The following is a 16420-nucleotide window of genomic DNA, read 5'->3' on the forward strand; positions in this document are numbered from 1 at the left end:
CTAAATGCAATTTTTGCAAAAATTGCATCTTGTGTGTAGTTAAATTACTCTTGAAATATAATTTATATAGTAATGCATATGCCAATGTCTTTTTTGTTTATAAGTTTGTACTCACCCTATCTATAATGAATGAATTGCAATAATGTTGAATGCAAAAGAGCTTTTTCAAAATTAAAAATTGTAAAAGATTAAGGAGTACTGTGAACCAAGCTAATTTGGAATCATTGCCTATTGACGAATATAGAAAAGGATATTTTGGCTAAAGCAAAAATTGAAAATATAATAGAGGAAATATTTGCCCTAAAGCTGGAATTAAAAAATATTTAAATAGCTAATTAAGAATCACCCCTTTTGTTTACCTCAGGGATGTCAAACTCATAGGTACACTTGGGCCAAACAGATAATATTTAACTGAAATCAGAAAATAGGTGAAATCCTGTGCAAACAAGGATATGTTAAAGAAAAAGCTCATCTATATTCCATCACATTAAACAAAGAAAATTCAAGAACTTAAACTATCATATACACTAATCACATATTAGTTGCGAGTGACAAGAGAGAATCAATTCAGGAAAAAGAATATTTTGACATTTGCAATCTTCTAGAAGTATTCAAACACCTAGGAATCAAATTGAAAGAGAAAAAGATGGAAGTTTTAAACTTCATCAAGCTAACAACATTAAAAGTTTAATAAAAAAAATCCGACTGAGTATCAGAAAAGAAACTAAATTATACACCCATGACTATGAATTTTACAAAAAATAAAAACAAACAAGAGAATAATTTTCCCTATAACCAGAAGCAAAGGGAAGCAGTGAAAGCATTTTTATATTTAGCAACAGTAATCAAGACAAGACATAGCAAATTTTGTTGTAATACTTAGCACAGCAGTAGAAAATCCATCAATGTTGCATTGGTGGGTATTATTTAAGTCATACAATAACCTGAGAGCTTTAATCAATTACAAATTACATCTAAAATCAAATGATGAACCAGTCACCAAAATTCACAACAATGCTGACTGGAAAGGAGATACATCTGACAGAAATTTTATATTGGGATATATATTTCCAATAGGAAACTATACAGTATCATGGACAAGCAAGAAACAAAACTGCTGCCTTATTTTAGACAGAATCTGAATATATCACTCTAGCTTTAACTCTGCAGGAGCTACAATGAATGAGACAACTGATGGAAGACATTGGTTTTATTTAACAAGAAGCTAACATTATATTCAAGGACAATATATTCTGTATAAATTTTTCCAGAAAAGAAAAAAGAAGCAATTACATTAAACACATCAATGTAAAATATCACTTAAGCCTATGATTTACAAAACCAAGGAATATTAAATTACAACAGTGCAATAACAAAATGATGTATGCAGACTTGCTCACAAAACATTTGTCTGAACGACAATTTTTTTTTTAAAGAATTGGTCTTACTATGGATATCACAGCTCATCGAAAGGCAGACTGTAAAACTGCCATTGAAAACAGAAGGGATTAAGCTGTTCATTTGATGTTATTTTCCTTCATCCCCTTAAATAAAAGTAGATTTGATCTAAAGAGAACTTTCTCCTCACCTGACACATTAGACTATGGAGAGCTGAAAACTGTTGCACTACCACGAAATATTTTTTTCTTTCTTATAGTTTGTAGAGATGTTAGATATTTTAAAGCAAGAGAGATGAAAAATGAGCAATGCCCTTGTCGGGACACGAACCACAGACCTCTCGAATATGCACCGAGAATGTTGACCACTACACCCCGAACCCATGCTAAGAAGGCGGGTGAAATACCTTATATACTCCCCCTTTTAAAGGGCAACCAAGGACTAGAGGACCCATTCGCCAAATCCCGGTGGTGGAAAATCATCATCCACCACCTTTTTAGTTCAGGTGCCACTGTAGACGCCGGAACTTGAACCACAGACCTCTCGAATACGCGCCAAGTCTGCTGACCACTACACCACAAAGGCATGCTAAGAAGGCAGGAGAAATACCTTATAAGCTAATAAATATGCTTCTACTTTCTAATTGCGCTTCTTACTTATCACAGTGGGGATTATGCATTCATAAGTTAAGACACTTTCATTCTACTTTTATTGTTTGCTTATCACCAGTAGTCTGCATTTCGATAGTAAATGAACTACATGTTCCTTCAACAAATAAGAAACTATATCGTCCATCACTGTCCTATCATTCTGAGCAGACAATAACATTTTGCAGTCCATTGTCAGGTTTGTGGTTTTTCCAGTTCTTCTGAGTCCACCGTTTACCCATACCCACCCCTGATGACACATACTTTGCATGAGCTGCAAGGCTTATTATTTTCTCTCGTTCAAATGATCTAACTTACTTATAATATGTAATTTGTCCTCAACAAAGCATGGTAATTTTTCCTAAAATGCTTACTGCTGGCAGATAATGAAACACTAATTTAACATTTTGTCATAATCCTCTATTTATACAACATCTGCAATAGTTCAGAGGAAGCTGCTCAGTTTATGCATACACTATGAAATTTTAATCATTTGCATATCATGTATTGCTTTTTATTTCCTCTAAATTAGAGTTTGTTAATGATACCTTCCTGGTACTGCACTTTTCACAACAAAATAGTACAATGGAACCTCAAAATAAGATTTTAATTTGTTGCAGCATTGAGCTCATATAGTGAATTTCTTGCATCTAGAAACAAATTCCCCACTGAAAAGAATGAAAATCCAGTTAATGATACCTCCAAAAATACGGTACGCACCTCCAAAAATATCATAATAAAAATCGATTTTCCTGGTAAATAATATAACTATAGTTTACCTTTAAAGAGTCCTGACTGGCAAGAGGGATATGGGGAAGACGAAACAGGTTACTGTGGGGAAGAAGAGTCTCTTTCTGATTCAGGAAGGCTCTCTCTTCTTGAGAAGTTTATCCCATGGAAGCAGGTTCTGGGTCAGAATCACTTTCTTTTAGTTGCTTTACCAAAATCTTATCTAACAACACTTGCTTCTGCCTCCTTTTTAAGATGCTCTAAAATGCGACACTACACTGTCATTACACAAGTTCATGGCGTGCCCACACACTTCTTTACTAGGGTGATTTTCTTATTTATGATTACCTTCTTAATTTCAATGGCCATGGCTTTCTTCTTTTTATTTGCAGCACTATCTGAGGCAACGATCTTTTTGGGAGGCATCGTGAAATAACTATTTTCATGTTAAATGTAAAAAATAATTAACTCACAACGGCACAAACATGTAGATCAAAGATTACTGAGTGATCTGACAAGGGGATTCCCCGAGTCCAGCCGGATTGGGAAATGCACCACGCATACCAACAGCCTGGCTTGTTACTCAGGTCAATGCTCGCAATTAGAGACAACTTTTTCATTCATGCTTCCCTCGTACCTCGAATTTCTTGTATATAGAGGTGTTCATACCTCGAGGGTCCAATGTATAATAATCTTTTCTGAACAAATGATTAATTGAAACCTAACATGAAACTAATATTTTAACATAAATTAAAAAATAATAATATATGTATAAAGTTTGAAAAACAAATCTATTTTTAAACAAATATAAAATGTCTGTTGTGGGTTACTAAACAGATTTTCAAATTGAAATATAAGAATTTTAATATCGTAAATCTAAAAAAAATTTCTAAGTTAACATACCAATTCTTTTTTTGATAATTCAACCACGTCACAGTCAGTTCCCAAGCAATCCATCTTCTCCTCAGCAAGTTTATTCACTGGACTTTTATTTAATTGGATCACATTCTTGTATTCACTAATTCGCAATGCAGAAATATCTTCATCAAAGTTATTCTCTTTATTAGGTATGATATCTGTTTTTATATTACTGTTATTTTTGTTTTTAATCAGACCTGTATTTGGACATATTTTTTTCTGTGCAAAACTTCCTGGAATTACATCATATAATGGTGTAGAATCAATGTTAAAAAGTCGAAATGTTTTTTTCTGGCTTTTAATATTTGTTTGTTTAGCAACATCATTATTTGCCTGATCAGGACTATCCAAAGAAGTTTGTAAATCAGTGGCTTTGTTAGAAAGTCTAATATCACAATTTTCAATAAAATTTCTAACTTCATATTTCTCACATATTTCTAATAATTTCTGATTGTCTTCTTCAAGCTCTCTTAAGCATGTCTGACTCTGTTCATTAGCTGACTTTGATACAATATTCTTATCAAGCTTTCGAACTGATTCAGATGAAGTTTGATTCCAAATGTTTTTTATTTCTTCCTATTAGAATTTTAGAAACAAAACCCACAAAAAAAGTTAATTTTAATGTACTGAAATAAAAATAATTTTTAAACAATAGAGAAAAGCTTTACATATTAAATATAATTCTGAAAAACAAAATGCCATAATATAGTTCTTTTTAAATAAAATAAGTATGGCCGCTTTACAAAATTATTATGAAACATTTCTGTAAATTAGATCTAAAAAGCAGTGGAATAATATTATGTACTAATTATATTTTAAATCAAAATATTAAATATTTTCTTTTTACAATTGGTATAAGGCAGGGGTCGGAAACCTGCAGCTCTTTTGATGTAAAGTTGCGGCTCTCCAGTTCCATATGAAAAAATTAATAATTTATTATCAAAGCCCTTAAAAAAAAGAAAATATATTTTTAAGTACCTAATTTCTCAATAGCTTCTATTTTCATAATCGTTAATTACAAATCTCTATGCTTAACATGATCATAATGAGATAAATTTGAACTATCATTCATTTTTCCAGCTCCGCCGCCAGCATGACATCTGGTTAAAAAAAAAAAAAAAAAAAAAAAAAAAAAAAAAAAAAAAAAAGAGAAGAACTGAAGAAGAAAACCCGAGAATTCAATCAGGATTGGATGAAGTCGTTTGCATTTATATACAATGCAGATGGCCCTCCAACTTGTCCCATTTGCCACGGAAAATTTGCACACAACAAGTAGTCAAATTTGAAGAGAAACTTCATTGCAAAACATGCCTAGTCTGCTGGTAAATATCCAACCGGCGATGCATGAAAAAAACTGTTAAAGAGCTCAGAAAAGAAAAAAGTCAAGTTCCATGCTAAGTAACTGGATGCAATCTTTAAATAAAGTAAATCTGGCAAGATTTGTTGTATCATTAGGACTGCATAAAGACGAAAACCATTCACAGATGGTGAGTACGGCAGAGATTGTTTTATACGTGTATCTGAAGAACTGTTTTGTGATTTTAAAAACAAAATAGAAATCATAAAAAAAAAAAAAAAAAAAAAAAAAAAAAAATCAAAGATTTGTCATTATCTGTTAAACAACAGAAGATAGAACTGCTAAAATGTCTTCAAACATAACACATATGCAAGTGGAAGACATTCAACTGGCTTCTGCCTATCACTTACTAAAGATGAGTCTTGCGATATAAAAGAAAATGCGCAAGTTAACCTTTTCGTCAGGTTCATCTCATTCCAAAAGAAGAACTGCTAGGATTGCTACCACTCTCAGGGCAAACTCATGGAGAAGATATAGCAAATGCTGTGCATAAATGCCTGGAAGACAATGGAATCGATATAAATAAAATTGTTTCGATAGCAACTGATAGAGCCAGAAGTATGACAGGAATACATAGAAGGATAACAGCAATTCTTCAGGAAAGAATAAACCATGAAATTCTAATATTTCACTGCATAATTCATCAAGAAGAAAATCAAAAGAATCATGAAATTATAGGAGATCAGAGCTGGCACTAATGCCTATGTGGCAGAGTAGAATTGATTGAAGCACCAAGAAACGAAGATTGGTGATGGCAAAAATTTTAGAATTTAGAGCAGGAACTCAGGTATGAATGGTGCACTGAGACGTATATGATGAATCACTTAATAAACGCAAAAATGACTGGAGAACATGTCTGGCTACAATATCTTTTAATTGACCATTTAGTGTGTCTACTGTTAGTTACTACTATCTTTTAATTGTTGTGTAAGTTGAAATTAATTGCGAACTTGATCATATAAAAACAAAGGCAGCTGTTGTTACAAATGATCCTGGAAGATATGTATTGGATAACAAAATTGCACAATTGTTCAAAAATAATTCATTCTTAAATTTAGAAAAAATAAATGCAGTTTTGGCACGATCTCAAGTAAAAAGATCTCATGAAGAAGATCAAAGTAGAGAAACCGAAATGGATAAACTAGAAGAGTCGACATTTATTGAGACTGACGAAGATATTTTACCGCAAGCTGATCAGGAAGACAAGGAAATTAAGAAAGTGATTAATGTTAATTCTAAGGAATTAATTGAATCTCAGCATCAAAGCAGAGATCTAGCCTCATTGCTTAGGGATGCTAAAAATAAAAATTCCAAAAAGACAAATAATTTCAAAGTAAAGCAGAACGGGTTGTTGGTGAAAAAGAAATTAGATAAAAATGGAAATGATAGGGAATTAATTGATATTCCTGAAAAATATAGAGATCAAATAAAGTCATTATGTCATGATAGCATATCTGGACATTTAGGCGCCGTCAAAACTAAAGATAGATTAACAAGATACTTTTGCTGGTTTAATTGCTATAAAGAAATAGAAGAGTGTGTTAAAACTTGCGATCCATGTCAAAGAGTGGGAAAATCTAGTGATAAAACCAAAGCACCTTTGACTTTAGTACCAATTATTGCAGAAGTATTTTCAAAAATTAACTTTGATGCATGTGGCCCTTTACCAATAACACCAAATGGCAATAGATATTTAATTACAGCTATTTGTTTAGCTTCAAAATATCCGGATGCCGTACCTGTTCCTAACATTGGCACAAGTTTAGTAATTGAAGCCATGTTACAAATATTTAGTAGAATGGGTTTCCCAAAAGAAATACAAATTGATCAAGGTTCCTTTATGAGCAATCTAGCAATTGAATTTGAAGAAAAATTTGGAATAAAAGTAACTAGAAGCTCAGTGCACCATCCGCAGAGCAATCCTGTTGAAAGATTTCACCGAACAATCAAACGAATTTAAAAAGTTTTATGTATCGAAGCAGCCCCTGAATGGGAGAAGCAAGTTCCTGCAGCTCTATTTGCTTTAAGAACAATAACGCACAAGAGTACGAGATTTACACCTGCAGAATTAGTATATGGTCGAAATCTTAGAACACCTGTAACATTATTATATGAACAATGGATGAATTCTGAAAACAAAGGAAATAATGTTGTTGAATATGTTTTTCAATTGATAAATCGAAGAAAAAAACCAGGAAAGAGCTGGCTACAAATAAAATGCTGGAAATGCAAACCAAAAGAAAAGCGTGGTACGATCATAAAGCTATCAAAAGAGAATTCTCTGAAGGAGATTTAGTATTAGTTGTATCAACGAATAAACCAAACAGACTAGCAGTTGAATGGAAAGGTCCTGGGAAGGCTGAGAAGAAATTACCTGAAAAACTAATTACGTTGTGAGTTTCGAAGGAGACTTTAATCAAATCTATCATGTTAACATGCTAAAACCTCATCATAGGCGAGCAGAATCAGTTAACCATATGATTACAGAAGATCAATCTGAAATTGGTGATATGGAGGAAAATTTCCCAACAATTGACTCTGAACCAACATTGTTCGATTTTGAGGACATTAAAGACAACAGTTCCTTAAGTGATAAGCAAAATGAACAACAGATTCAAGAATTGCATGATATGCTGCTGAAGTTTTCAAAAATGTTTTCTAATAAGCCTGGAAAAACTCATTTAATAACACATGATATTCAATTGACAGAAAATACCCCAATCCACTGTAAACCATACAGAATGTCTCCTAGACAAACAGATATATTAAAAACGGAAATTGATAAAATGCTTCAGCATAAAATAATTAAAATAGGAGATTCAGATTCCACTTCTCCTATGATTTTAGTGGAAGTAGCAGGGAGGGATCCAAGAACTTGTATCGACTATAGAAAATTGAATAAATTGACTAAAACACAATTCTTCTCCTTGCCTAACATCGAACAACAAGAAACAGTAGCAGGTGCAAAATATATAACTCTATTGGATTTAACAAAGGGATACTGGCAAATACCTTTAACACCTAATGCTGAAAGATTAGCCACTTTTGTTACAAGTTTTAGCACATTTAGACCTCTATGGATGCCTTTTGGATTTAAAAATGCACCATTTTCATTTAGTAAAATGATGGCCGAAATCCTTCACGGTTGTAAAACTTTGCTGTTCCATATCTAGATGACGTGAAACTCCTGAATGCATGATGCAGTCTTTGATAAAGTTATAATGAATAGACTGAGCTATTTTCTATACTCTAAGAATAAATTAAGCCAATTCCAGTACGATTTTACGGCTGGAGTTTGTACATCAGATGCTATTAGAGATAATCTCTAATAGCAAAATAACGCTATTAGAGAAATATAATTATTGAAGACGCTAGACGAAATAAAAGATTCACAAATGTAATTTCCTTCAACATAAAAAGTGCTTTCAATAACATCTGGTGGTGTTAAAGCAACTGACTAGCCTTAAATGTCTTGAAATATTTATAGAACTATTGTAGATATGTTAAACAACAGGAGGATTCAGTATGAGATAAATAATAAAATATATCATGGAATTTAAGAAAAAGGTTGTGTCCAAGGATCAAATTCTGGACAGCTCTTTTGCAATACTGTTATGAACTCAGCCCTTAATATCGATTATGAAAGAATGCATTTAGAGTCAAATCCGGTTAATTAGACCACCAGATAATCAGACCGGCTGTTTTTTTCGGACCAAATCCTCAAGAACCGAAACAAATCCTATGTACATAAGCCTAATATTATTCACTTATTTGGACAAAAGTTCCGTTTAATCGGACCAAAAAAACGTGAGAGCGAATAAGAAACAGAAGCCACAAGTCGGCCGCGTACAGCAGATGTACAGGTGCTCTGCGACATATGGGAGGATCTGTAGTTGCGGCTCCCCAGGAAAATGCTTTATCATAGGTCAGGAATTCCTTAAAGTGCATGACAAAAGCAAAACCGGGAGGTGAACATGCGCACCATTTTCTTTGACCTGCGCCTCTGAGCTTCGAGAAAATGAACAACAGATTGTCCGGCTCCACCTAAAAGGAATTCCTGTATGTCAATCATGATTAAAGTTTACACGAGAAAGCTATCATTGCATCACCTTTTTGGGATGATTTTAGTGCCAAAGCTTTGAATGGCAAGCATTTTACCTCCCTCTTGACCTCAACATCTTAAACCCGGAACACCAAGGTTTCTTCAGACCACTTTAGTCAGTGAACCTGTGCACATGTCTTGTTTCCCCTGCCAAAAGGCCACGATGGGACTTGACGCTAGCTGAAAAAATTGGTTTCCTGCATAAGATCAAGCAACCACCACGAAACACTAGTCAGCGTCGGTTGGTGGAAATAACTGGATTAACAAAGACTACAATTTCGCGGTTGATAAAACAAGAGAATGAGCTGCAAGAAGAATGGGCACAATGTGAAGGATGAAGAGGAACTTCCAAAAAACAGAAGCATGAAGGCAAGGATCCAGATGTCGATGAGGCCCTGAATGAATGGTTTGCCATTGTTACTGGACGATCTGTGTGAGTAAGCGGCCCAATGTTAAAATCAAAAACAGAAAAACTCGCTAAAAACCTGGGCCACAATGACTTTAAAACTAAGGACAGTTGGTTGTCTCGATGGAAATCTAGACATGACATAAAATTTAAGAAAGCCCATGGCGAGAAAGAAAGTGCTGATAGTCTAAATGTTGAAGCATGGAAATCAACAAAACTGCCCTAGCTTCTTGAAAATTTTTCAGTAGATGACATCTACAATGCTGATGAGACTGGGCTGTATTATCGTGCTACACAGGACGGCTCGTTAATTTACAAACATGTTGCACTCTCTGGCTCCAAAAAAGCGATGGATCGCGTAACTGTCTTGTGCTGCTCAAACATGTCAGGAACAGACAAGAGGAAGCTGTTGGTTATAGAACAAAGCACTAAGCCTCGCTGCTTTAAAGGACTTAGAATGGAGTTTACCAGTTGTGTATCATGCAAGCAGAAATGCGTGGACGACCTCTGAACATTTTAAAGAATGGCTGAAGGATTGGGACAGAGAGCTACATCGCCAGTTGAGAAAAGTGCTGCTTCTTCTTGACAAATTGTGCAGCACATTTTCATTTAGATTGCTTAATGAACGCCCAACTGGAATTTCTACTTCCCAGGACCACAGCTTTGGTCCAGCCAATGGACATGGGCATCATAAAAAATTTGAAGACCCTTTATCGTGCAAGGTTGGTTAATTACATCCTTGAAGCAATTGAAGAAAGTCTGCTGACCTCATCGTCAAAAGCCAGCAAAGTCAGGGCAAAGGTCAACATCTTACAAGCAGTCACATTTGTGGGCGACAGCTGGCGAAAAGTGAGCAGCAAGACAATTCAGAACTGTTTTTCTCACTGTGGCTTTAAGCACTTAGTTTTGGAGATGGATGTGGACATGCTCATTGAAAGTGAAAATGATGATTTAAAAGTTTAACTTCAATAGGTACAAAATTACGACGAACTTTTATCCATTGACAACGAGCTTCAATGCTATAATGAAAATGAAGATTACGACGCTGCAAACGTTGCTCGAGTTGCAGCAAAACACACGACAGCGTTGAAAGACCAAGCTAGTGATGATGATGATGCCCCTAATAAGTAAGTTGGTGCAAGTGACAACACAGGATGCGAGGAAATGCATTGAAACTTTGCGTCGGTATTTCATGCAGGAGGGAAATGAAGGCAGTATGTTTGTGGCGATTTCATTCAAGTGCAATCCATCAAGAGAACGCATCAGATCACATTGGATAAATTCAAATGTTGATTGGAACTTGATAAGAAATTGTTTTTATTAAGCTTTCAGAGTTCATAGCCACATTTTAGTTAAAAAAATAAGCACTTATAAGCACTTTTCAAGCACATTTTAAGGAAAAAATAAGCACCTGTCTAATTACGTTATACACAACTGCATAACCTTAAAAGAAAAATTAGACTTGTAATTTAAAATATGAGCAATGCAATATTTATTAAGAGAATGAGCATTACCTCAACAATGGAAAACAATTAACTTTTTTTTTTTTTAAATTTTAAATGACAGTTCAATTTACAGAATTAGTTTACAATGAGAGGAAAAAACACTATGCAGAACTAAACTTTATTACAAAATTTAATGATGATATTTCAGTTGAAAATATAGAAAATTAATAATAATAAGCCATATTAATTGTATTCATTTGGCACCTAATAATAAATACAATTTATTTTTCCACTCATATTAATATTTTTAATAATTTAACTTAAATCAAAATTCTGAACATTTTCTAAATTTTCATTGCATAACAGTTTTTCCTTAACATGTATCCCAATCAAAGTAATTTAAGTAAAAAAGAGGCACATTTCTGAAATCAGAAGACGAGAAATTGCTTCATTCAGTCATCCTTTAATGGTAAAAGCTTAACTAACCCGCATACTTGAAAATTCCCGAATATTCCGGATAGTAATAGGAAAAAGAGGAGTGGGGGAGATTGTAGCCGTTCCTTAGATTTAAATTTAGGGTAAATAAATGATTTTGACATTTCGATATGTGCATCATATAAAAACCAACGGAAGTGAGAAATATTCTGCTTAGAAAGCACAGTAAAACTCTTTTAAGTGTTCATAAACAAATCTCAGACTGAACATCAAAATTAATTATCAATGCAAAATACCGCAAACGTTATTGCGCAATACGTGCAGCGTAATTCTTCCATATGTGATGTTACGCAATCAGAATCAACACCTGCCGGTATTTGGAGAAAAAAGAACTAAATAAAGGAAAAGAAAGAGACTTACTAATCTGGGGTGTTTCTGATTCTAATTTTCAACAGACTGTATTAAATTTGCGAAATAGAATCAATCTTCGCTTGGGTTGGGTAGATCGCAAAAACTTTTAGTCCTATTCAATCCAGAGTGGACAGTAACAAAAAAAAGTCCGCTGCTTCAATATTAGAGATTTTGCGGAGAAACTCCCAACCTCCGTACTATATAATGTATTGGGAAAGAAAATGAAATTATATTTTGACTATTCGATTACTTTCCTTTTATTTAAGCCATTCAGAATATTATTCCTTAGAAAGCTAATCTGTGTAAAAATACACCCATTTTTGGAAGTTTATCTACACTTCAGCACCTATTGCAACTATAGTATTATCAATATTCATATATATACATATACTCATAATATAAGCATAATGATCATAATAAATACGAATATGAACTGACTACGCGGAACGAGAATGCAAATTATTAAAATCTTGATAGAAATTCAAACGTGTGTAGTATTTGGGTGGGAGGAAAAGAATACCGAATGTACCGGAATTTTCTACGTTTTCGCAATTCTTTGGCCAATAGAATGATGTGCACCTGTCTGTACTCTCGCGCGCACTATAGGTTACGTTAATGCAGAGGAAGGGGGGGAAAGCAATTTTCGGGAATATGATTCACCATCTGACGTTGCATGTAAGGAAGAAAAGTTGTTTATTTAGTTTCGGCTTTGGTACGGGGAAAAAATGCACGTTCATTAAAAACTAAGGATTAAAAAAAAAAGCACTAAAAGCAAAAAATAAGCACTAAAAACAAAAAAAAAAATAAGGGCTTTAAAGAAAAAGTAAGCACCTATAAGGGCCTTTATATTTTATTTTCAAATATAAGGACTTATAAAGCACTTGTAAGGACCGCTACGAACCCTGGCTTTGCATGTTAAGTATTGTGGAGATTGTTTCTTAGAATTTGTTTCTAAATTTTCTCAATGAATTCTGGACAGCTCTTTTGCAATACTGTTATGAACTCAGCCCTTAATATCGATTATGAAGAAAGCATTTACAGTCAAATCCGGTTAATTAGACCACCAGATAATCAGACCGGCTGTTTTTTCGGACCAAATCCTCAAGAACCGAAACAAATCCTAACAAATCTTCTTTGCAAATTTTATCAGGGCTATTACCATCAGATATTCAACTTGATTTAAAAAGTGTTTTATCAGTGCACAACTAGAGGCTGATCCAATTTTGAATTGGACAACCTAAATGTTAATAAAGAAGAAATAGATAACAGGCTTAGCAAATGGTTACAACAATCGGCTAAAATAAAAAAGTTCGACTGTATTTCTTGTTTGTACATGTATGTTTGCCATATGTGTGTACCGCACCATAAAGTTCATAATTACATTTTAGTACATGATTTTCATGTACATTTACTGTTTGCTAGATACAGCATATCCCATCTTACAACATAGGACATGTTTGTGTAATCGGACCAGCCGGTTATTAAACGCTTCCCGATGTAGTCCGATTAACTGAAATCGACTGTATATACAAACCTATGCACACAATGTTTCATTCCTTGTTTCTGGCAATACCCATACTCAAATTCAAAACAGAGCAAAACGAGCGCTTATGAAATTGCATGAATGAGCTTACGCAATTTTCCCCAGAAAAGTCAAGTTCAATGGTTATTACTACCAAAAAGCGAGGCTTAGCATATACAGCTCCAATGATTAAAATGGGCAATATTACTATTGAACATCAAAAGCAAATCAAATATTTAGGAGTTATTATTGATGAAAGTCAAACGTGCCTGCCGCATGCAGGCTATCTTAAGGCTAAAACTAGCAAAATAGTTAATAAACTGATTTAAATGACTGGACTATCCAAAACAGTTATAAAAATATTATGTAAGAAAGCAATCACAAGAGTTGTAGTATATGCTTGCCCTGCCTGGTGGTATTTTCCCACCGTCAAAATGAAAGGTAAAGCAAATGCTATTCAGAGAATAGCTTTATTAGCAATGACAAGATGCTATAAAATGGTATCAACATCTTCTTTGCAAATTTTATCAGGGCTATTACTGTCAGATATTCAACTTGATTTAACCCCTTAACGCATTTGCCCGTGTCTCACACGGGCGAAAGTTTCCGGCAAATTTGCACATGCCCGTGTCTCACACGGGCGCCCTTGTATCTCGCGTTATTTTATTTCTAATGCTTGTCTGAGATCCGTTCCAGTAAAAATAAATAGGCTAGATTATAATTAAACTTATTTGACATAGATGGCACCACTATTCAGCATTTTTCTTGTGTAAACCACGTGGCGCATTTTGATGATTAGCTATAAGTTTGCTAGGAATTCTTTGCTATAAAGTAGTCGTTTGGTGTGGAAAAGGTAATATATCCATTTTTATTATGTAAATATAATAAAAGTAAGCAGTTAACTGCAAATTATATTACTAAGTGTTTTTGTAATTTAAAAAAAGTTATCTGATAATGAGCGACTCTGACGATGACAATTTTGAATATGCCAATTTATCAGACAGTTTCAGCGATGAGAGTGATGATTTCTTGAAGATTTCTTGGAAGTGAATCGGAAGATAATGACAACGAGATTTTTGATATAGCAAGGAATTGGTATCAAATTAGTATAAATCAACCAAACGTTGCACCACCGAGATTTCGATTTGAAGCTAACCCTGGCATGATTATGCAAGAAAAAAAATAGGTGATTTTTTGACCGAAAATTAGAAATTAATGTGTGCCTTAAGGGGTTAAAAAGTGTTTTATCAGTGCACAACTAGAGGCTGATCCAATTTTGAATTGGACAACCTAAATGTTAATAAAGAAGAAATAGATAACAGGCTTAGCAAATGGTTACAACACTCGGCTAAAATAAAAATATTTAACTGGAACTGCATTTCTTGAAACAGAAAAAGGTTTGAATTATACATGGATGGTTCAAAGAACGATGATGGTACAAATGCTGGATTCTATTATTTATCAAAACGATGAATATGAAGAAGGTTTTTTTATTTCGGCTGGACACAAGAAGAAAAAAACAAAGCTATGGATTAAGGAGAATAAAATAGAAGCTAATGTAGTCACGGATAATCAAGGAGTATTAAAATCTTTAGAAAAATACAATATCTATAATAAAACAATTATTGAAATTAAAAAGTTTCTATGTCAAACAAAAGTTAAATTACATTGAATAAGAGGACACTAGGGTTCAGCTGGGAACGAGAAAGCAGACAAATTAGCAAAGAAAGGAATTTACTTAAACTCGATCTAGGAATGCAAAATTCCAAAGAATCCATCAAACAGCTAAGAAAAAAGGTTTTGAAATATGGCAACAAAGATGGTCTGATGACAACACTGGAAGAACATCTTTCAAGTTCTTCCCAGAAGTTTCAGAGAAAAGACACTTTTCAGATTTCTTCCTGAATCAAGTCCTTACAAACCATGGTGCATTCCCAAGTTATATTAATAGATTCAACTTAAAACATTCTCCATGCCCATGTAAATGACAGATGCTTTCCATATGATTGTGGATTGCCCCAGCACAAGGGACTTCAGGCTTTGTACTATTTTGTGACGATTCTTATTTTCATTTTACTTACTGCATTTTGCACTGTTTTTACACTTTTTGTTCTTGATTGTGTTTAAGCGTAAACTTCTAATGATATTAGATATCATTTTGTAACTGAAATATCAGATTTGTTTTCTGCAGCTTCTCTTAAGATACATTTTCACATAATGTACTTTGATTTGTATTTGAACTGTATCGATGTAAATATTGGGTTTGAACTTTAATAGTGGCAACTATTTATTTACAAGGAATACAAAAGTGATTCATGTCACCATGTTTTACAGTCCTTCTATATAGTCATCAGCATTGTGTACAACCCGTTTCCAACGATGTGGAAGTTGCAGAATACCTGTAGCAGCGCCTGTTTTGTTGATAATTTGAATGGACCGGTCTACTGCCGCAAGAATCTCAGGAACAGTTTGGAAGCGAGTGCGACGAAGTGGTTCCTTCATCTTAGGAATTAAGTCATAGTCACAAGGGCTTAGATCTGGGGAGTATGGTGGATGGTAAAGCACTCCCCAGCTCCATGGCTTGAACAAATCAGTCACAGCTTGCGCTGCATGCGGCCAAGCATTGTCATGCAAAATAAGAGGAGCGTTCTGCAGAAAGTGTCACCGTTTTTTTCTCAAAGCTGGTCGGAGATTGTGCTCCAAAAATGAGCAGTAATACTGCGCAGTGACGGTCTGCTGTGGGGGAACGGTATGCATTAGGATGACACCATCACAGTCGTACACGAGAATCATCATAACTTTCACATTGCTGGGGTTCTGACGAAATTTTGAATGTCGTGGTGACCCGTGATGACGCCATTCGTTTGATTGGAGTTTCAGTTCTGGCTGGTACGATCGGGCCCAAGTCTCATCCAGCGTAATGATACGGCATAAAAAAGGCATCTCGTTCGCGCTCATAGTGCTCCAGGTGGGTTCGGGCAGCATCGTATCATATCCATTTCTGCATTTTCGTCAATTGATGTGGAACCCATCATGAAGCAATTTTTCTC

General features: G+C 34.4%; 1 protein-coding gene across 7 annotated transcripts in view; it reads right to left on the bottom strand.

Annotated features, from left to right (window-relative positions):
* The window catches only part of LOC118185255 (uncharacterized), a 472173-nt gene that overhangs the window by 270383 nt on the left and 185370 nt on the right, over positions 1–16420 (bottom strand). For 5 of the 7 annotated variants that reach the window (XR_015041131.1, XM_085816706.1, XM_085816708.1 and 2 more), the window contains one exon: positions 3678–4268. The exons of the other annotated variants lie outside the window; for them this stretch is intronic. Coding sequence is in view for 4 of the 5 variants with exons in the window: in XM_085816706.1 (XP_085672832.1) it covers positions 3678–4268 (591 nt within the window). In the remaining variant the exon portion in view is untranslated. The remainder of the gene's footprint in view (positions 1–3677; positions 4269–16420) is intronic. 7 annotated transcript variants of the gene reach the window in all.

Source organism: Stegodyphus dumicola, chromosome 5, assembly GCF_044657685.1.
Source record: "Stegodyphus dumicola isolate Sdum_Otavi_A_Nest chromosome 5, ASM4465768v1".
NCBI classification, from domain to species: Eukaryota; Metazoa; Arthropoda; class Arachnida; order Araneae; family Eresidae; genus Stegodyphus; species Stegodyphus dumicola.